Genomic DNA, 19860 nt, shown 5'->3' with positions numbered 1-19860 from the left:
TGGGAGGATGAACTGATATGGGCCATCTCCTCTCATGGTCGATACACCCAAAAAGAGGGATACACTTTTATATTTTTGGATCATGAACCTGAGATAAAATACTGGTGGTGGCGACCTCTTTGGAAACTAAAAGCGCCCCCAAAAGCAAAACTCTTCATGTGGTGTCTGATAAACAATAAGGCTCCTACCGATGACAATCTTCAAAGCAGATCCATTCATGGTCCCTCGCGTTGCTATCTATGTAAGGACAATGTTGAATCCATCGACCATCTTTTTTTATTTTGTCCCATGGCATAGTTTGTATGGCATCAATTATATCAGTCTCTCAGGATCAATCTAAGATGGCAAGGGGAAAATTTACAGTCCACTTGGCATTCATGGTGGCATAACACAAATGACCCCAAACTCTGCAACCTTCCTCTATTAGTCTATTGGGGCATTTGGATAGTAAGAAACAAACAAATATTTCAGGACATCTCCAACGATTGGAACACCACTTGCACAAACATTAAGGGTCTGTATCAGTTAATTCCAAAAGAAGAACAATCGCACCGTATCTGCCATATCTCCTGTGAAGTCATTGCCAAATCCTTTCCTTAGGCTTATTTTGATGGATCTGCCCAAGAAACTGATTGTGGAGGTGGTGCTATCCTATATATAACAGAGGACCATTTTTATAAACTAAAGATGGGTTTTGGCAGGGGCACTAATAATTATGCAGAACTAAACAGTCTTAGACTACTCCTCATTTTTGCACTTGAGAAGCATTGCAGTCATATACAGATCTTTGGTGATTCCAAAATTGTCATCAATTGGTTTAACGCACTATCTCATTGTCACATGCACACACTCAGAGGACTACTGGACAAAATTACAACATTAAAATCTCATTTTGATTTTATTGTTTGTAATCATATTTATAGGAAAAGGAACCAAATTTTTTATAGTCTTTCCAAGGAAGTTGCGCAACAACCCAATAGTCAATCGATGATATAGGAACATCAAGGACAGGAGATCTATTAGTATTACCACATGCCTTTCATAGAGCATCACTTGACTGCAGATCCGACATCATGATCCTCGACAGATTTTGACTCACACTTTCTACTATTTTTGTTTAACAAACTATAAAATGTTTATATACTGCTACAATTTTTTGTAAATATATAGATACTTTGAACTGACACTCTACAAAGAGATGACAATGTCCATCCTTATTTCAGGCATATGTTCTATGCACAGATACAACATGTAATTTTCAATATATTTATAATGGAAATTACGATTTTTCCTTGGAAAAAAACAAAAGCAATAGTAATATCATTATTTATAATATTAGCATTCTATTAATAATATTATTATTAATAAAAAATAGATAAACCATTATTTATATTAATAATAATTATATAAATAATAAATTATATTATATTATTAATATTAGGATCTCTCTTAAGGTTTTTCTTCATCATCATCATCTTTGATAATAATAATAATAATAATAATATGTAAATATGTATATATTAACCACATTAGTAAATGTGGTCAATGGATGATATATGTGGAACACGATATCAATCACATGCAAAACCATATTTAAATGTAGTGAAAAACACCGATAAACATTAATAATATAAATGTAGTATTAATAATAATATAAATACTCATTAATAAATATATAATAATGAAAATAATATTAATAGTATAAAAATACTAATATTAATAAATATATAATAATGAAAATAATATTAATATTATAAAAATAACTATTTTAATAAAAATAAAAATATTAATGTTAATTTTAATTTTAATAATTATTATTATTAATTTTTCATAGCTAATAATAATAATTAATTGTTCATTATTAATTATTGTTTATAATTATTAACCATTATAATAATTATTAATTATCAACCATTATAATTAACAACAATCTTTCGCTGAAGTGTACTCCATCAGATTTTAAATATATTATGGAATGTGCAATGAGGTTAAATGCAATGGAGTGGATACAGTTTTGAAGACAAATATTTGATCAAGCTTATCCTATTATCATTAAATTTTGATAGGGTTCTTTGTTCATTTGTTTCATTTTTCCAATAAGTGGCTCCACAGGATATTTGCCTATTCCTCCTCCTGCTGCAGAACGATGTTAATATGTGTATGTTAATCTTTCATCTATATATGGAATTTGAAATTTGTTCAGTTTATCTGTAACATCTCTACCGCGTCATAATAAACCGTATGAGATATTTATGGATTGGTTGTAACCGAAGGTACGTGGTAACTCAGCGTAAATCATCAGTTATGAATAGTTAACATTCGGAACTGATTCTTGGATTCTTGGTATTCTGTTGGAGTGCTAATTAAGTAACAAGTGGTATACCTTAACGATTTATTAAATACGGGTATTGTGCGTTCCACGAGAGTCGGGTGCTGCTGCCTTGTGTTAAGGTTTCCCATTTCGGAGCAAGAGATGGCATCAGAAGCTGGAGACATGTCCGCAGAGATCCTTGATCGATCGATCAAAGGTGCAGAAGAAGGATTTTGAAATTGGCCAGCCAGCGTGTGGAAAGAGAACCAAACCTGTGTAGCGCTGGTTCTTGTTGCGCGGTTGGTTATATAACCAGCAAAATGCTTTTTGTGGCAAACGTTGGAACTGCAGAGCTGTTTTAGGAATTACTACTGGGGACAAATCAATAAAGGCAGAACGACTGACCAAAGATCACAGTGCAGCCATGGAGGAGATTCGTAGAGAGCTTCAAGCACTCCATCCAGATGATCCCAATATAGTAGTTTTCAAGGACAATTCTTGGTTGGTTAAAGGCATAATAGAGGTTTCGAGGTCCATTGGAAATTTATACTTGAAAAAGCCGTGGCTTAACAGAAACCGGAATTTGATATATGGAGAGTCCAAAGAGAAAACCTTTTATCAGCAGAGCCTTATGTTCATGGGCGAGAAGTCCAGGAAGATTATGAATTCATAATATTTGCATCGGATGGCCTCTGGGAGCATTTCTCTGACAACGAAGCCGTAGAGATCGTGCACAGTTATCCTGCCAAGGCTCCTGCATTTCTCTGAAGCGAATATGGAAGATTTGTATGAAGTTTGGGGAACATGAAAGCTGTCAAATCGCTTCATGAATCCATATAGGACCTCAGCATGCAGTATGGAAACGAAGATGTCGAACGAAAGAGAGATAAGTTGACCTCGTGTAATACTCTTTGTTTATGTGCAGTGAAAGAACGTTTAAATGATATGTTTTCTTAGTAGAAAATTTGTTAATGCATGCAGATAGAAATGATTATTTGATGTATTTTCTTGGTGAAGAAAACATAGGATAATGCATGCGGTGAAAGAGTATCATTTTGGCTGTTATTTACAAAGATTTATCTTGGAAAATAGGAATCCTGGTTTTGGTTCTTTCCTCGGTTTTACATGAGCTAACGAGTTAGAACTCTTAAAAAGAGTTATGCATTAGTAAACATTGTGGAGGTCAAACAGTATTATTTGGATATATATATGCTAGTAGCTAGTATGTTATGCGTGCTCATGCATATGAGTGGATGTTAAAAGATCTCTTTAGATGTTGATTATTGTTTGAATAATAATGTAACTAATCTTGTTGCCAAGATTGTTGATGACTGCATTGACAGGAAATGATGGCAGATGGTGCCAAGGAAAGTGATGTTCAACATTATGGCAGGAAAAAGGATTATTCGTCCATGCAGATGAAGTCAAGCTGTAGTATTGTCCATTGCTAGAACAATTATGCCACAAGGAATGTTGCATGTGGCGGTATGTAAATAAAAGATTACATGTAAACTGTAATATCTTTTAGCTAGTTATGTGACAGCTTAATGATAGTTCATTGCAAAGATTTTAAGACAGTGGTTAAGGGATGGAATCCCTTATGAACCATTGAGTGAGGGGTGAAAACCCTCATGGGCGTTTAATAATAAGATTAAATGTTTGCTGGTTTTCACCCTACGGGGTTTCCAGGGTATATCCGTGTTCTATGGTGTGGTTGATGTGATTGCCTTATGTGTCTGTTGATAATGATGGGTCCTTAATGATGATGGTTCTTTATTTGATGCGACAACCATAATGTCTTAGTACATTGATTATCTAACATGGTTAAGGATATCAAGAAATGGATGCATGGATTCATGAGATAGTTTGTGTTATTACAGTGATGGTTAAAGGCTATGCAATGGTTATGAAACTTACTGTCTTGATGGAAATTTACTTGATGTACTAATGAATATTATATCTAATGGTAATGATGATTTGTGGAGTTGTGAATTGGTTATTTACTTGTGGTAATTGTAAAAAAAATTCTAACTCCCTACTTTTACATGCGAGGTTACCGGGGTATGTGACAAGTGGTATTAGAGCTAAAGGTTGCAGTACTGGCACCTTTGGGAATTGGTAAGCGGAAAGGATATTGAGGTATGCCATCAGTAGGCATTAACTCAGATATGAGTTAATTATCCACATATTCATTTATGTAGTACACTACTTTTGGCATGATAGGTGTGATTCATGTTTATAACTGCTTTCAGTAGTAAGTAATAAGTTGTTGCATAACTACGTTCATAACATTAGATTCCTGATGAGGGAAAAGACAATGAAACTTTTGTCGCACTTACGAACAATATTAAACACTCATTACACGTAAGAACAATATTGAACACTCATTGAGGAAAGTGACAATCAACTACCAACTTTTGATTTGCACATATGACAATAACAATAATGCATTTATTGAACTAGATTGAAATTACAATGAACGAAACTTAATGAGCCAATGCATGAACATAAATTAGGGGAACATCCTTGAATAGGATGAAAAAAAAATGTTTTAAAAAAAAGGGACATTAGAAGAACCCCTTTAGATATTGGAAACTTGCAATGAGTCAAGCAGCGAGACTTGATTGTCATAACTAACTTTTGATTCGGTCTTGTCATGGATGCATGAAGACGATTGGTAGTTGAGATTGGTTAGTGTTGTATGACTAACCCATAGAACTTATATGCATTAATTCAATTGAACTAAGATTGTTACAATTCGTAAACAAGTGAAGGTTGATTGATGTCACATGCATGGAATGTGTGTATGAAGATTTTTTACTCTCTCTGTGCTATAGTCTAGTTGTTCATGAGAAGAGTTCTTAATTTTATTCACCATGAGAATGCATGATGAATAGTATATGCTTATGTCTTAATAGATTTAATGATGATTACCCTCTAATTAAGTGAAATCCATCAGCATGGTATGTGTTTATGTTACTCATTACTTGCTGGGAGATAAAAACCATTGGAGCCTTGATTTAACGATGGTTGAATTTATCTCTACTATGGGAATGATGGATTTCTTATGCATGTTGCATTCCAAGGTGAAGTTAATTGTAGCGGCATGTTCAGTGGGTAACATTTCTAGGACCCATTCATGGTATAATTACATGTGATAATTATTCATAAATAGACTACCTGTGTTAATACAGTTGTCAGTAACTCCAACTACCTTCCCCAACCATAGTTTCTTCCAAAGGAAAAGGAATCAAGGAGAAGGAAGAAGACCGTGCTGTAGGGACAGACGGAGATGGGAAAAGGAATCGCTAAGTCTGGTGATGAGCAGAAAGCGCAAGCTTGGGTGTCAGAATCTTGCAGAAGACTCTAAGTCTGGGGATGGCTAGATAGTGCTTGATGTGCATGTGAGTATTCCCTTGACCATGCTTAAGGAGTTGGAAAATGATAACTGTAGTGTGTTGATGTTAATGTTTTTCGTAAAGTCTCCTTGAAGTCATTATTCTGAAAAGGTCATATAGTAGTGATATGATAGTTGTTTCATCTAGCATCAAGTGGTAACTCTGGTGCATGTGTGACACTTAGGAGATTATGCTTTTAATTGCATAAGTAGAGCAATTTCTTCCGGTAAGGGTGGTTTAATCGGTTAGTTATGCATGTTGATCCAAGGATAAGAAAGTATCTTGCTCACTTTCTTGAAGAACACATATGAATGTTTTATATGATTTCTTAGTAGAGAAAGTATTTGAATGCATGCAATAAAAGAGTGGTTCTTTTATAGATTTTCTTGGTAAAGAAAATGTGTTAAGGCATGCAGTTAAAGATTGATTATTTTGTATGTTTTCTTGGTAAAGAAAATAGGTAGTTCCTATTAGAAAGACTCCACGTGAGTCTTGTGTGTGAATGCTTGTCTCTTGTCTATAAAATCCTTGCTAAATATAGCCAAAGTATCTTCTTGAGAAAAGAGGATGAGGCATATAAATGTCCTGAGGACATAGCATGGAAGATGGCCAAGTTTTCTTGAATTAAAATATGTATCTTTATTTGATAAAAGCTTCTTGGAAATATATATATATATATATGCTAATTGCATTATGATTCTAGTTAGTTTCTAAGTTCTAGCGAAATGATTATGCATTATAGGCATGATAAAAGATAGCTAAGGATGTGCTTCTAGGCACATAGATATTCATTTCTAACTTCTTGAGGAAAGAGTATATTACATATATACATAAATATAGTCTCATCCTAAGAGTATGCATACTTCATGTATGAAGATGCAGGATTTAATGAGAACTTTCTTGAAAATAAAAATAGAGGTTCTTTCCTTAAAGACACATTAGAATAGTGTTCATACAAGAACCAAAATCCTTACTTGTTTCATGAAAAGAACTATGTGCATTGAAGTAAGGTAATTGTGCTAGGAGAACACATGTTGCATAATGGTAGCTATTGTGACTTTGGAATTATGACTCTGTGTGTACTTAGAGAAAGTGGTCATGTTAGCTTCCTTGAAAATAATAATCTCTTGGAGAGATTGTCTTGTTGGATGAGCTGTGTTGATTGCTTGATTTTGATGCATAAAGGATAAGTAAACCTTGTTTTTGTATCTTGATTTTTATGCCTAAAGATAGATATCTTTAATAATTTCTTGAAAGGGAATCTTGAGAAACCCTCACATCGGAAGATAGAAGAATGAGGTTAAAATGACTTCCTTTAAGAAAGAGGTATGTGGTTTGTTGTATGAAATGATGGTAGTCTTCTAGTGAAGGGAATAAGTGTTGCATACATTAAAGAAGGGCTTATATGATAAGCAATGGTATGCACAAAGATTAGTCATTGTGACATAAGGGTTATGTTCTTGTATGTTAGAGAAAATTATGTTTAATTACACTAACGATGCATGACTAAAGCTAGCCATAGTAAACGCAAGATAACACTCCATTAATCATGATTTGAATTGGAACAACAGACTATGGCAAAATTGGGAATGCTGAGAGTATTAACTCAACTGTTGTTGACATTTATACATTAATGAGTATTTTCATATGCTTTTATACATGACAATATTGTATGCATGAACATTCTTGGAAATGGAATACGTGTTAACTGATGCATATTTATAACTAACGTTGCTGATGGGATTAAGTAGTGGTAGCTTAATGGCAACAAGAAAACTCATCACATAAATTGCTGCAATGTGAAATGCAATTATACATGAGAAAGAATGATGTTATATGATATGCATGAATTATGTTATTTGGAAAATTTGCATGCATACAACGTGTATGATGGATATATTTCCCATCAATCTTGATGTTGTGGACCCATGTTGGGGGTTAAGTGTGAATGCATGGTATACATGCATGTTTGTTGTGCTAATGATAATGTTCGTATGGTTCATTGTGTAAATTACTTTGAGAAAGAGTAATAAAAGAGAAATTTAACATGCCAGACAATTGCGGATAGTTGGGTTGATGACAGTTACCTGCCCGGAGGGGTTGATGGTACTTGTCTGCCCGGATTGTGAAAGGTTTGAATGCCTTGGGTTGATGACAATTACCTGCCCGGAGGGGTTGATGGTACTTGTCTGCCCGGATTGTGAAAGGCTTGAATGCCTTGGGTTGATGACAATTACCTGCTCGGAGGGGTTGATGGTACTTGTCTGCCCGGATTGTGAAAGGCTGGAATGCCTTGGGTTGATGGCAGTTACCTGCCCGGAGGGGTTGATGGTACTTGTCTGCCCAGATTTACTCTTCCTGGAATTCTTGAGCTGGTTGGCCAGTGGAATTCCATGTTAGACCTGGTAAGGTCTCTATCAAAGAAACTATCTGGATGTGAAAATGACACGATTTGGTTGTGGAAACCAATTCCCATGGGTTGGGAATTCTTTAGTCTATTGTGATTTTCATGGCTAAAGGAATTAACTAATCAGTTGTATGTGATGTTAAAAATAAATTCTATATATAGTTGTGTGAAATGTGTTATGCACATTTAATAGGAAATGAATTTAATATTCAATAAGGAGTTATTGGAAATTTTAATTCCTGTATCATTTTATTAATTTTTTCAAAGTCTTAGTAGGGGCTAAGACCATTTCCAAATGATGCAGTGATTGACTGTTTTGATGATTAGAGAGCTAGGTGCTCTTTTGGTACATCTAGAAGCACCTTGCGGATGGCTTTAGTGAGAATTCGTTCAGTGTGCACGTGAGCAGTGATTTATCATTTGATGATTAGTGTTAGTGCTCTTTAAGTACTTGTAAAAGTACTGTGATTTAGAAATCATCTAGCATTACACAATTGGTTGCTAGTCAAAAGTATTTCATTTGACTCAAATATAGTGACTAATGTGATTGAATTTGTTAGTCATGTATTACAGGAATTACTTACCGTGGAGGAATGAGGAGTTTTTCCAACCACTATTAAAATGCTTACATGAAAGTATTCATGGTTTTCAAAATAGATGGTAAGTAATGGTAAGTTGACACAGAGAATTGTTTATTATGAATGAATAAGGGCCAAGTGGTGCCGATTAAAAGTTGCATATTTTTGCAATTATGAATGCTTCTGACTATTGATGGTTATATCTAATGATATTTCTTATGATTATATCATTACTATTTTGTTGGTTGTCATTTCCTGGAATGACAACTTTGATTTTAAAGAGGAAGGATCACATTTTGTGTGGTTTAGATGGTATATCACGAGTAAAATATCAAGTTCCGATGAAAGAAGAACACCGAGGATGGTGTTCCTGTTAAGGGGCGGAGTATCTAACATCTCTACCGCGTCATAATAAACCGTATGAGATATTTACGGATTGGTTATAACCGAAGGTACGTGGTAACTCAGCGTAAATCATCAGTTATGAATAGTTAACATTCGGAACTGATTCTTGGATTCTTGGTATTCTGTTGGAGTGCTAATTAAGTAACAAGTGGTATACCTTAACGATTTATTAAATACGGGTATTGTACGTTCCACGAGAGTCGGGTGCTGCTGCCTTATGTTAAGGTTTCCCATTTCGGAGCAAGAGATGGCATCAGAAGCTGGAGACATGTCCGCAGAGATCCTTGATCGATCGATCAAAGGTGCAGAAGAAGGATTTTGAAATTGGCTAGCCAGCGTGTGGAAAGAGAACCAAACCTGTTTAGCGCTGGTTCTTTTTGTGCGGTTGGTTATATAACCAGCAAAATACTTTTTGTGGCAAACGTTGGAACTGCAGAGCTGTTTTAGGAATTACTACTCGGGACAAATCAATAAAGGCAGAACGACTGACCAAATATCACAGTGCAGCCATGGAGGAGATTCGTAGAGAGCTTCAAGGACTCCATCTAGATGATCCCAATATAGTAGTTTTCAAGGACAATTCTTGGTTGGTTAAAGGAATAATAGAGGTTTCAAGGTCCATTGGAAATTTATACTTGAAAAAACCGTGGCTTAACAGAAACCGGAATTTGATATATGGAGAGTCCAAAGAGAAAACCTTTTATCAGCAGAGCCTTATGTTCATGGGCGAGAAGTCCAGGAAGATTATGAATTCATAATATTTGCATCGGATGGCCTCTGGGAGCATTTCTCTGACAACGAAGCCGCAGAGATCGTGCACAGTTATCCTGCCAAGGCTCCTGCATTTCTCTGAAGCAAATATGGAAGATTTGTATGAAGTTTGGGGAACATGAAAGTTGTCAAATCGCTTCATGAATCCATATATGACCTCAGCATGCACTATGGCAACGAAGATGTCGAAGGAAAGAGAGATAAGTTGACCTCGTGTAATACTCTTTGTTTATGTGCAGTGAAAGAACGTTTAAATGATATGTTTTCTTCGTAGAAAATTTGTTAATGCATGCAGATAGAAATGATTATTTGATGTATTTTCTTGGTGAAGAAAACATAGGATAATGCATGCGGTGAAAGAGTATCATTTTGGCTGTTATTTACGAAGATTTATCTTGGAAAATAGGAATCCTAGTTTTGGTTCTTTCCTCGGTTTTACATGAGCTAACGAGTTAGAACTCTTAAAGAGAGTTATGCATTAGTAAACATTGTGGAGGTCAAACAGTATTATTTGGATATATATATGCTAGTAGCTAGTATGTTATGCGTGCTCATGCATATGAGTGGATGTTAAAAGATCTCTTTAGATGTTGATTATTGTTTGAATAATAATGTAACTAATCTTGTTGCCAAGATTGTTGATGATTGCATTGACAGGAAATGATGGCAGATGGTGCCAAGGAAAGTGATGTTCAACATTATGGCAGGAAAAAGGATTATTCGTCCATGCAGATGAAGTCAAGCTGCAGTATTGTCCATTGCTAGAACAATTATGCCATAAGGAATGTTGCATGTGGCGGTATGTAAATAAAAGATTACATGTAAATTGTAATAGCTTTTAGCTAGTTATGTGACAGCTTAATGATAATTCATTGTAAAGATTTTAAGACAGTGGTTAAGGGATGGAATCCCTTATAAACCATTGAGTGAGGGGTGAAAACCCTCACGAGCGTTTAATAATAAGATTAAACGTTTGCTAGTTTTCACCCTACGGGGTTTCCAGGGTATATCCGTGTTCTATGGTGTGGTTGATGTGATTGCCTTATGTGTCTGTTGATAATGATGGGTCCTTAATGATGATGGTTCTTTATTTGATGTGACAACCATAATGTCTTAGTACATGATTATCTAACATGGTTAAGGATATCAAGAAATGGATGCATGGATTCATGAGACAGTTTGTGTTATTACAGTGATGGTTAAAGGTTATGCAATGGTTATGAAACTTACTGTCTTGATGGCAATTTACTTGATGTATTAATGAATATTATATCTAATGGTAATGATGATTTGTGGAGTTGTGAATTGGTTATTTACTTGTGGTAATTGTAAAAAAAATTCTAACTCCCTACTTTTACATGCGAGGTTACCGGGGTATGTGACATTATCTAGTCAAAATGCTTGTAAAGTCAAAATTTAATTTACACTTGCTTTTTTATGTTTATCATTAAGTCTTATTAATTTACACTTGCCTTTTTAGGTTTGTCATTAAGTCTTATTAACTATAGTTATCTAATTTGAATTTGGATTTAATTGGATTTGGGAAAAATTCGAAAGCTTCAAAAGTATACATGTTAAAAATTTTCAATTATATTATTTAAAAAAAAAAAATAGAAAGTAAAAATCATTAATTTTCTAACATTAATTTAATCTTTAAAATGTTATAAACCTTTTCGAAGTAAAATTGCTTTAAAAATGTTATATAAATTTTTTTAATATTACATAATGGAAAAACATGTAAAATAAAATTTGTTAATAATAATGACAAATCTCAAAATATCTAAATATTAAAAATAAATTTGAAATAATCTCCCCATATTAAGACATTGAAACCATATGAATATCTAATATAAAATAATAACATTAACCCATTAATATCATTCATTCACCAATACTCACAATTTTACAATGGACTGGTAATCACAATTTCTCGTGCTTATGATTTCACAGTTCACATCAACTTGTAAGTGCTAAACAAAAGTGTTTTGTAAAATAGTTCTTTCTTTTGGACAATTTTTTGACAACAAAATATTTTGTCACAGAACATTGGCCAATTTTATTACCTAATTTTCATATTTTTTTGCCCGATCTGCTGAACTTGGTAACTCTGTACGTAACTTCTAAACAATAATATTTCGTATTTAATGTAACATAATAATTATTTTAATGTAACTTATAAAGAATAATATTTTATGTAACCTGATAACTTTTTGATATTAAAAATTTCCAATTCTCATTAACAATAGCTCATTTAATGTAATAGAATTGTTATTTAAGTAGATGTCTATTTTATTCTGCGATTCACTAGAGTTTTCATATTAAAATTTTCCAAATCTCGGACAAATAAGAAAGTCCACTAAAACTAAAGCATAAGAAATGAATTAAATATAATTAAATATTGCACAAATTATATTTATACCCCCATCAGGGTGAGAGACTAGGGAAAGACGTGTGAAAGGATTATGAAGGGGAAACGTTGGCAAGGACGGCCACCAAACATTCTCATAATAGAACAGGACGCGGGGTAGCATGCAGGCAGGATAAAATCCCGAGAAATAGAGGTGACAGGGGAGTGGGGGAAGAGGTAGTAGGAAACAACAGCGGAAGGATGATGGGATGTAGGACAGGTGGGAGGTGGTTAATAAGGGTGGCGAAGAGTGGAAGTTAGACCATTACGTAGTGAAGGAAGGAGACAGCCGGAGCACAACACGAACTGGTTTCTTTTGAGGCTGGGCAAAGGTCCGGGTACGTATTCTCAAAGCCAAATCTTGCATTTTTTTCAATCTTTGGTAGTATGACGGAGGGGACGAGCTAGGAGTAGTAGAGAGAGGGAAAAGTATTCAAGAGTTGGAAATCTCCCCTGCAGCACGTAGTAAGGAGGCGGAGGGCAGCAAGATGAGAAATGCAGAGGAAGGGTCTAGCATGGTAAGGAACCGTGAAGACCAGGGTAAAGGCCTGTTGGGATTCTGCAAGTGTTGGGCACAGGGGCAACCTGAGGAGGTCAAACAAGCAGTCTGGGAGGCAGATAAGACTATAGAGAGCACTCACTTGCCATGCCCAAGGGGAGGGAAGCCTGGGAGTAGCTAGACCATTGAGAGAACTTGGAGTGGGGAGGCAAAAATTTGGGAGAGGGAAACTCAAGAGACGGGAAAAAAAGTAATTGCAGAGAATCTAATCTTTGTTTTTGGCCATGGTAAACAGGCGGCTGTAGAGAGCAAAATGGCGTGCCCAGGTTGAGGAAAGAGTCGTGGTGGAAGAGGCCGGCAAAACCAACCAGGTCGTAATGATCCAACGACCTCTATCCCTGCTCCTCAGAGACACAGTCGGAAAACCATGAGGAAAACAGTGCAAGAGGCTGAAAGGGCATATAGAGAAGGAACTGATGAGGATATTCACAAGCTCATTCAGGAACTGGAAGAAAATGTAATGGAAGGAGACTCGGAGCCTGAAATGGAGGAATGGGGAGACCTCATTCCTGACCCGGGAAACACCAGGGGACAAATGACTTTATACAAACAAGCCTTGCACATTTACTGGGTGCTGAAGCATTTACTCGCCAAGGCGCTGGAGCAAGTAGTAGGTGAAATCGCTGAGCTACCCAAGGTATGCCTAATATGAAGAAAGAAATGAGGAATCTTCAAATCATAATGATTATGCAGGACAGTAAGTTGGATGAAATCCAGCAATAGCTGAAGAAGCTTACTCCAGCAATGAGGGACGCGGCAGCAACACCTGAGATCGTGGAAGATTGAAAATTTAGTTCTTGCAGTTGTTTATCATGTTTTTTTTCTTAGGATAGTATTCCATTTTCTTGTTAGTAGTTTCATGATTGTCTGGAACATGCTTAGCATTTGTTGTTGTGAAGTTTATTTAACATGGATTGATAGATTTATTCATTTTTACCACTAGATCACTTATAATAATTTGACGTGGCCAACAGATCTGGTTTCCCATCTGCGCAGTTTGAGGTCACCAAAACGATGTATATAACTCAACCTGTTTTTATATGAATAGAAAAAAAAAAGCACTACCATAACTTACCAAAAGAAATTATATCTATAAACAAGCTTTGTTATTAATATTTAAGTGATTTTCTTGGGCTTTTTGGACCCCAAACACGGAAGTCAGTGAAGTCAGTGAGAGCATAATATAAAATTAAGTTGATTGCTTTATGTGAAATCAACCCAAATAAACTTACATATTTACAATCGACAATTAGAATCATTTATAATTTATTTTCTTTTGGTTCATGTCCCTAGAGACGTTTAAAATTTTCATGGGTCTGCCTCCGCCCTGCGGTATGATATGATTAGGGGGTTCGGGTAGCAACGAGGAACAGGGTACAGTTCGAATCTCGAATTATGAGGAGTATAAATTTTTAGATAAAGGGTAGTTTTTTTAAGTTTGGCAACGGTAGGGATATATTAAGGATATATTATGGTTATGTTTAAGAATAATATTAAATGAGATGGGGAAGTGAATTAGCGATTTAATATTTAGATAGTTAATTAGTGTTTATTTAAGATTCAATAACTTTTTTTGTTCACGATTTTATGTTTTTTTTGTTAATTTGACCAGGGAAGCTAGATCATAGTCATGTCTAAAAATAACCCGAGAATAAAATAGAGAATTGAACATATAACTAACATCCAAACATAAGTTAACACCACACCCACCCAAATGACATGACAGATAAATTTGTTTTAAAAAATCTCTGAATAGACCAGACAGGTTTGGATGGTAACGTGTACTCTTTTAGAACGCCTTTTGCGTAAAAATAGGATTCAGCATTGATTAAGAAAGACGAAGGTATAATGATAAGGAGTATGTTACCCTAGATCACCCGATTTGTCAGTTTGTTGGTGACTCCTTTGAATTTAATTGGACATCTCTTTCGCCATCTACTTACTTAACACACTAGAAATGGCGTTTACGACAAGCTAACGAAAGATAATAACCCTTCAACTTTCGGTAACTTGCTCATGCATCTTATCAGGCAAATTAAATTCCAGGAATTTAAATTTGTTCGCCTCTCAAATCAAAGGTTGATGTGTTATTTGCTTTAAAGTTACTCATTTCAAGTTTTATGCAAGTGCTCGAGTGTCAAATTTTTTTATGTTATACGCAAATAAAAACAATCAGTATCTATTTTATTTGTGGATTTTCCACTCTTTTTATTTTAAAAATGTCTAAATTTTGAGTATTATAAGAATATAAAGCAATTTCATTAAAAATGAATATAGAAAATGGACTAAATTTAGATGAAGGGTAAACCATAAAATTTAGATAAATAAGTGAAATAGCTTTGTTATAATATTTAAAAGAGATTGATTTGGTTGGTTTTTTGGGTGGTTATTTGATAGTAATTGATGAGAAAACTTTTAAAAAGTTGTTGAGAATATAATAACTTATTCTTAAGAGAATACTCTTTGGACTTTGTCATAACTAGAAACCATACTTTTCTTTTGAACAATTCTTTGTTATATCGTTGGCTAATCAATAATTTGTTTTATCCAAAATCAGCATGACCGAACCTACTTATTTATAAGTAACCATTAAAATTATAATCAGCATGACCGAACCTACTTATTTATAAGTAACCATTAAAATTATATGACTGAACTTACTTATTTCTAATCCGCCATGAACCTACTTATTTATAACTAACCATTAAAATGATATGGCTGAACTTACTTATTTCTAACCTGCTATTAAAATTATCAGGTCAACTTAATGTTTGGACTTAAATTTACTTCGTCGTTTTTTTAACATATTTTTATTGATGCTCTAACTTATTTTGATTGTAAATTCTAGGAATATTTTGAAACTTAAGAGATAAAAGTTAGATCAATTGTTTGACTGTATCAAATTTAGTATAAATCAATTTTTAACCATGTCATTAGTTTTTTTATTTTTGGCCTAGTGTAACTTTTAAAGTTTATTTTTGATCTTTTAACTCTTTTTTGAGGATTTTCCTTGTCAATTTCCCTTTCAAAGGCATTTGTCGGATTTGTCTATATTAGTTGGATAAATATAGTTCAACATCAAAAAATTTAGATAATAAATAAAATATCTTTGTCATAATCTCTAAGAGATTTGTCTAGGGATTTTTGGTGGCAATTTGATGAGAAAATCTTGAAAAGAAAACTGCTAAAAACATAATAAGCCATCTTCATAGTACTACCAGAAATAATATTTTACATGGCTGAAAAAAACATTGCTTTATCTGTAACCAACATCATTGAGCCTATATATGTAAACTATGTTGCATAAGTTTCTGTATACATAGGTACACTAAGTACGGATGAACTAGTATCCGGGTAAAAGTTTTGCCTAAATTTACAGGAAATGTCAAGTTGGGAGCGGCAATAATATAATATAATTGAATATATATTAAAGATAAAAATAAAATAATTCATTTATTTATTTCCATCCAAAACTTGCCAATGAAATTCCATCTTGCAAAGAAATATGTAAAAGATTGAACTTTGAAACACTGCAAAAAAAAATCAAAATATTAATCTATCAACAATTTCCCAATCAAATTCCTTTCAAGCAAAGAAACATGCAGAACTCCCAAACTGGAAAAAAAGTTGTCATTACTCTATTATTAAGTGATTTAATGCAATGTTATATGTTAAGTCACTCAGTCAAATTCCTAGTCCTTGATGTAACCTCACCAATATATATATATATGAAAAAATAAAATATATATTAATAATAATTAAAAAAAATAAAACACAGTTTAAAACCAATGTCATTTTCAAAAGAGTTTGTATAATAAAAGTATAAATTTCCAAGTTAATGTATATTTTATACTTAATAAATATTAAAATTGAATTAAAAATTGATTTTTTAATAATATTTATATTTCAAAATTTCAACTATTTTTTTCTTTAGTATTCCATCTTTCGTCCATTTAGCTCTGGCTATAATGATGGTTTTTCCAGTGGCCAACAATCTGTCTAAATGCTTTTATATCCATCCACCATCCGTGTATATGAAGAGAATGAATAGCTTTGCAATGACAAATATCATAATAGGCCAAACGCCTCATCTTCATTTGGATAGAATGACATTCCATAATGGGGTGCTTCTCTTACTTCCAGAGCCATATCCAGATCTAAACCAACAACATACTCTTCCTTTCGCACAGTTCCATGTTATTCATTGCAATAAAGATCCAAAAAGGTTAAAAATTTGTTGCAGTGAAGCTCGTGAAAAGCTCCAAAGTATCAGTTAAAGCTGCGGTTTTGGAGAATTTCCTACCAGCTGCCAAGCTCCCAGGAGCGAGGGAGGAGCGGGGGAGCTTGGGCTACGTGCTCTCCAATGCCTAAGAGTCTAACTATGATGTACAACCAACCATTAAAATTATGGTTGTTAACTTAAATGTTTGGACTCCAAATTTACTGGTTAATATCTTTTCTTAACTATACATATTGATGTTTTAAAATTTTTATGAAGGGTAAAATAGGTTTAAAAAACAAAAAAACATTATGTGGAAATCTCTTTAACCATGGTGTTTATGGTGTTCAGGTAGATTCTAAAAATATTTTGAAATTTAAAAGATAAAAACTAAATTCAATTGTTTGACTTCGATTCTGTTTATGAAATGTTAGTAAATTTTTATATTTCAATTTTTAACTAGGAAACCGTTTTCTGTGATGTGACTAATTTTTCTAATATTTATTGTTTTAGCTTTTTTTAAAATATTTTTACTGATTAATTTTTTTTATATTATTTTAAAATTAAGTATTTAAAAAACTAATCTAAATAATTTAAATTCCTCTCAAATTTTTCATAATATTAAATCTAATATTAATTCTATTTATACACAGAAATATAATTTAACCAATAAAAAATGAAAACTAACCAAAAATTAGAACCTCACAATGGAAAAATAAAAAAAAAAATGTCCAATCTAACTTTAAAAAAAGCGAAGGAATATCGTCACATTCCGATTAAACATGCCAAAACGTAACATACAATAGTTAGACGAGGCGTTTGCTTTTGGAGTTTTCAGACGATATAATGGTTCACGCAATCTTAAAAGAGTTAACGGTTCACGCAATGTCAAAAAACGAGTTCATCCGTCAATGTTTGTCATCTCAACCTCCAACCAATGTTTGTCATCTCAACCTCCAACCATCGCAGCGCATTCCCATCAGTGTTTCCTATCTCCTAAAATACTTAATTCTTCACCTACGAAATCCTTCATAGGTAATTCCTGCACGCATCTTAGATCGGTCGATTTCCGGCTTGTTCCGATGATCGATAGATTTAATATTGGGATAGGTTCCAGAATGTGATCTAATTATTAGGTAGGAAAGTTTGGTCTTTAAATTTTTATGATTTAATCCCGGACCAAACTATGTGTTCCAATCCCAGACCAAACTAGGTATACCTAAAAGCTACTACAAACCGATTTCTTCCGTTAAAAAAAAAGTCCATTACCAAAAAATAGCGTTTACACCTGTAGGGTAGAAAAGTATTAGGGACCTGCTCCTCTCTTATAGCTGTAGATCGGGAAGAAGAATATATACCTCAGTCTGCACTTCATATATTATTATACATGGCATGGGTTGAGCCTCCTCTCTGAGAACGAAATGTTCTCTTTCATTATTTGCATTCTCTGAAAATCAAGTTTGAAGGTTTAATACAACCCATGTTGAACGGGATGAGCGCGCGTACCAAATTAAAGCCAGCTTTGGCGTGCATGGTAATCTATGCGTTCTTCATGGGTACAGGTTTAATCATGTGCATTCTGATGGCTTTCATGGATTTGGCAATGGGTACACATGTCCTCGAAACTGGCATTCATGTGATGGAGGGATTGAATGGGCATGTCGTCCCTGTGTTACAGTTTCTCAACGGACTGTTTGCATTGCTTGTAGGATTCTCAATGTTGTTGGACTTTTTTAATATTGTTATTACCATTTCTGTTAATAGTAACCGCTCCAGACCTAATCCAAACAAGATGAGCACTCTGTCATGTCGCTCCAAGATGATCGGAGCTCTGCCCAAGGGCAAGTACGGGTGTTTGAGAAGATCAGATGGCGCAAATAGGAATGATTCATCTTCTTCATCATGTGCAATCTGTTTGGGGTGTATTGGAGAGGAGGATGCAGTTCGAATTCTTCCCAGTTGCAGACATTATTTCCATATCTCGTGCATTGATAGCTGGTTGCTTCTATGTACGGCCAATAACTCTTCTTGCCCCCTGTGCAGAGTCACGGTAATTAGCAATGGTCTCCCTTCAACAGACATCTCCACATTACAAGCTGCAGTTTCCCACTGAAAAGTTGCTAGCTTTCCCGTTGGTGTAATTCTGGTGCCTAGCTTTCCCGTTGGTGTAATCCGCTGTTGAGGCTTCTTCTCGGCAAATTTTCATTTTCATGCAGAAATGAAGGTGTGAGAGAACGTTTGAAATGCGTTTAAATTTAAATTGTGCTGTCTAGATAGAGTGCAGCATTGTCAGCGCACAATTTTGTAAAACCTGTGTGAAAAAATATAGAAGTGACTAGTCCCCTGTATTTTCTTGCGTAGTCCTGTTTTGCTTCTAACTTAAAATTCCCAGGATAAGGACTCTTTAACGACTTCTTAACAAGTGGAATTGCATCTACACTTCTTTGAAGGAAAATTATCAAGAGTAGTTAAGAGGCATAATTAAATCCCTTATCATAAATGTAAATTTTAGGTATACCATGAACCGGCAATTATTACTAAGAAATTCTTTTTATCTATAGCATGTAGGGTTTAAATTTAACGTGTATTTGTCAGGATTTTCCTTATTTAATTGTTAAATTAATTTAAAATCTGCAGCCATTGATGACAGTTAAATTTTCAAACTGGATAACTTAAAAATTTAGGTATGTGTATTCATGTATATATATAATTCTTACGAAAATTGTAGAAAACAAAAAATTTAGGCAACTTACATTCTGAAACTCTAATATAAATAGGCCACAATGGATACCCTAAATAGTAATA

The 19860-nt window shown here is 34.2% G+C and overlaps 1 protein-coding gene across 1 annotated transcript; it reads left to right on the top strand.

The window, feature by feature from the left end:
• Positions 1-18258: 18258 nt before the first annotated feature.
• LOC149236817 (RING-H2 finger protein ATL80-like) lies at positions 18259-19609 on the top strand. The gene has a single exon (XM_089461627.1). The coding sequence runs from the start codon at positions 18536-18538 to the stop codon at positions 19166-19168; it is 633 nt and encodes a 210-aa protein (XP_089317753.1). The 5' UTR covers positions 18259-18535; the 3' UTR covers positions 19169-19609.
• Positions 19610-19860: the final 251 nt, after the last annotated feature.

The sequence above is a fragment of the Pinus tabuliformis genome, chromosome 8 (assembly GCF_031772625.1).
Source record: "Pinus tabuliformis cultivar Carrire ecotype Pingquan chromosome 8, CPIR1, whole genome shotgun sequence".
NCBI lineage: Eukaryota > Viridiplantae > Streptophyta > Pinopsida > Pinales > Pinaceae > Pinus > Pinus tabuliformis.
The sequence above is the reverse complement of the archived record's forward strand: the minus strand, read 5'-3'. Positions and strand labels throughout refer to the sequence as shown.

Bases quoted from the DNA above. Each gene is read 5' to 3' on its own strand.
- LOC149236817 (XM_089461627.1), top strand. From the start codon at position 18,536: ATGTTGAACGGGATGAGCGCGCGTACCAAATTAAAGCCAGCTTTGGCG.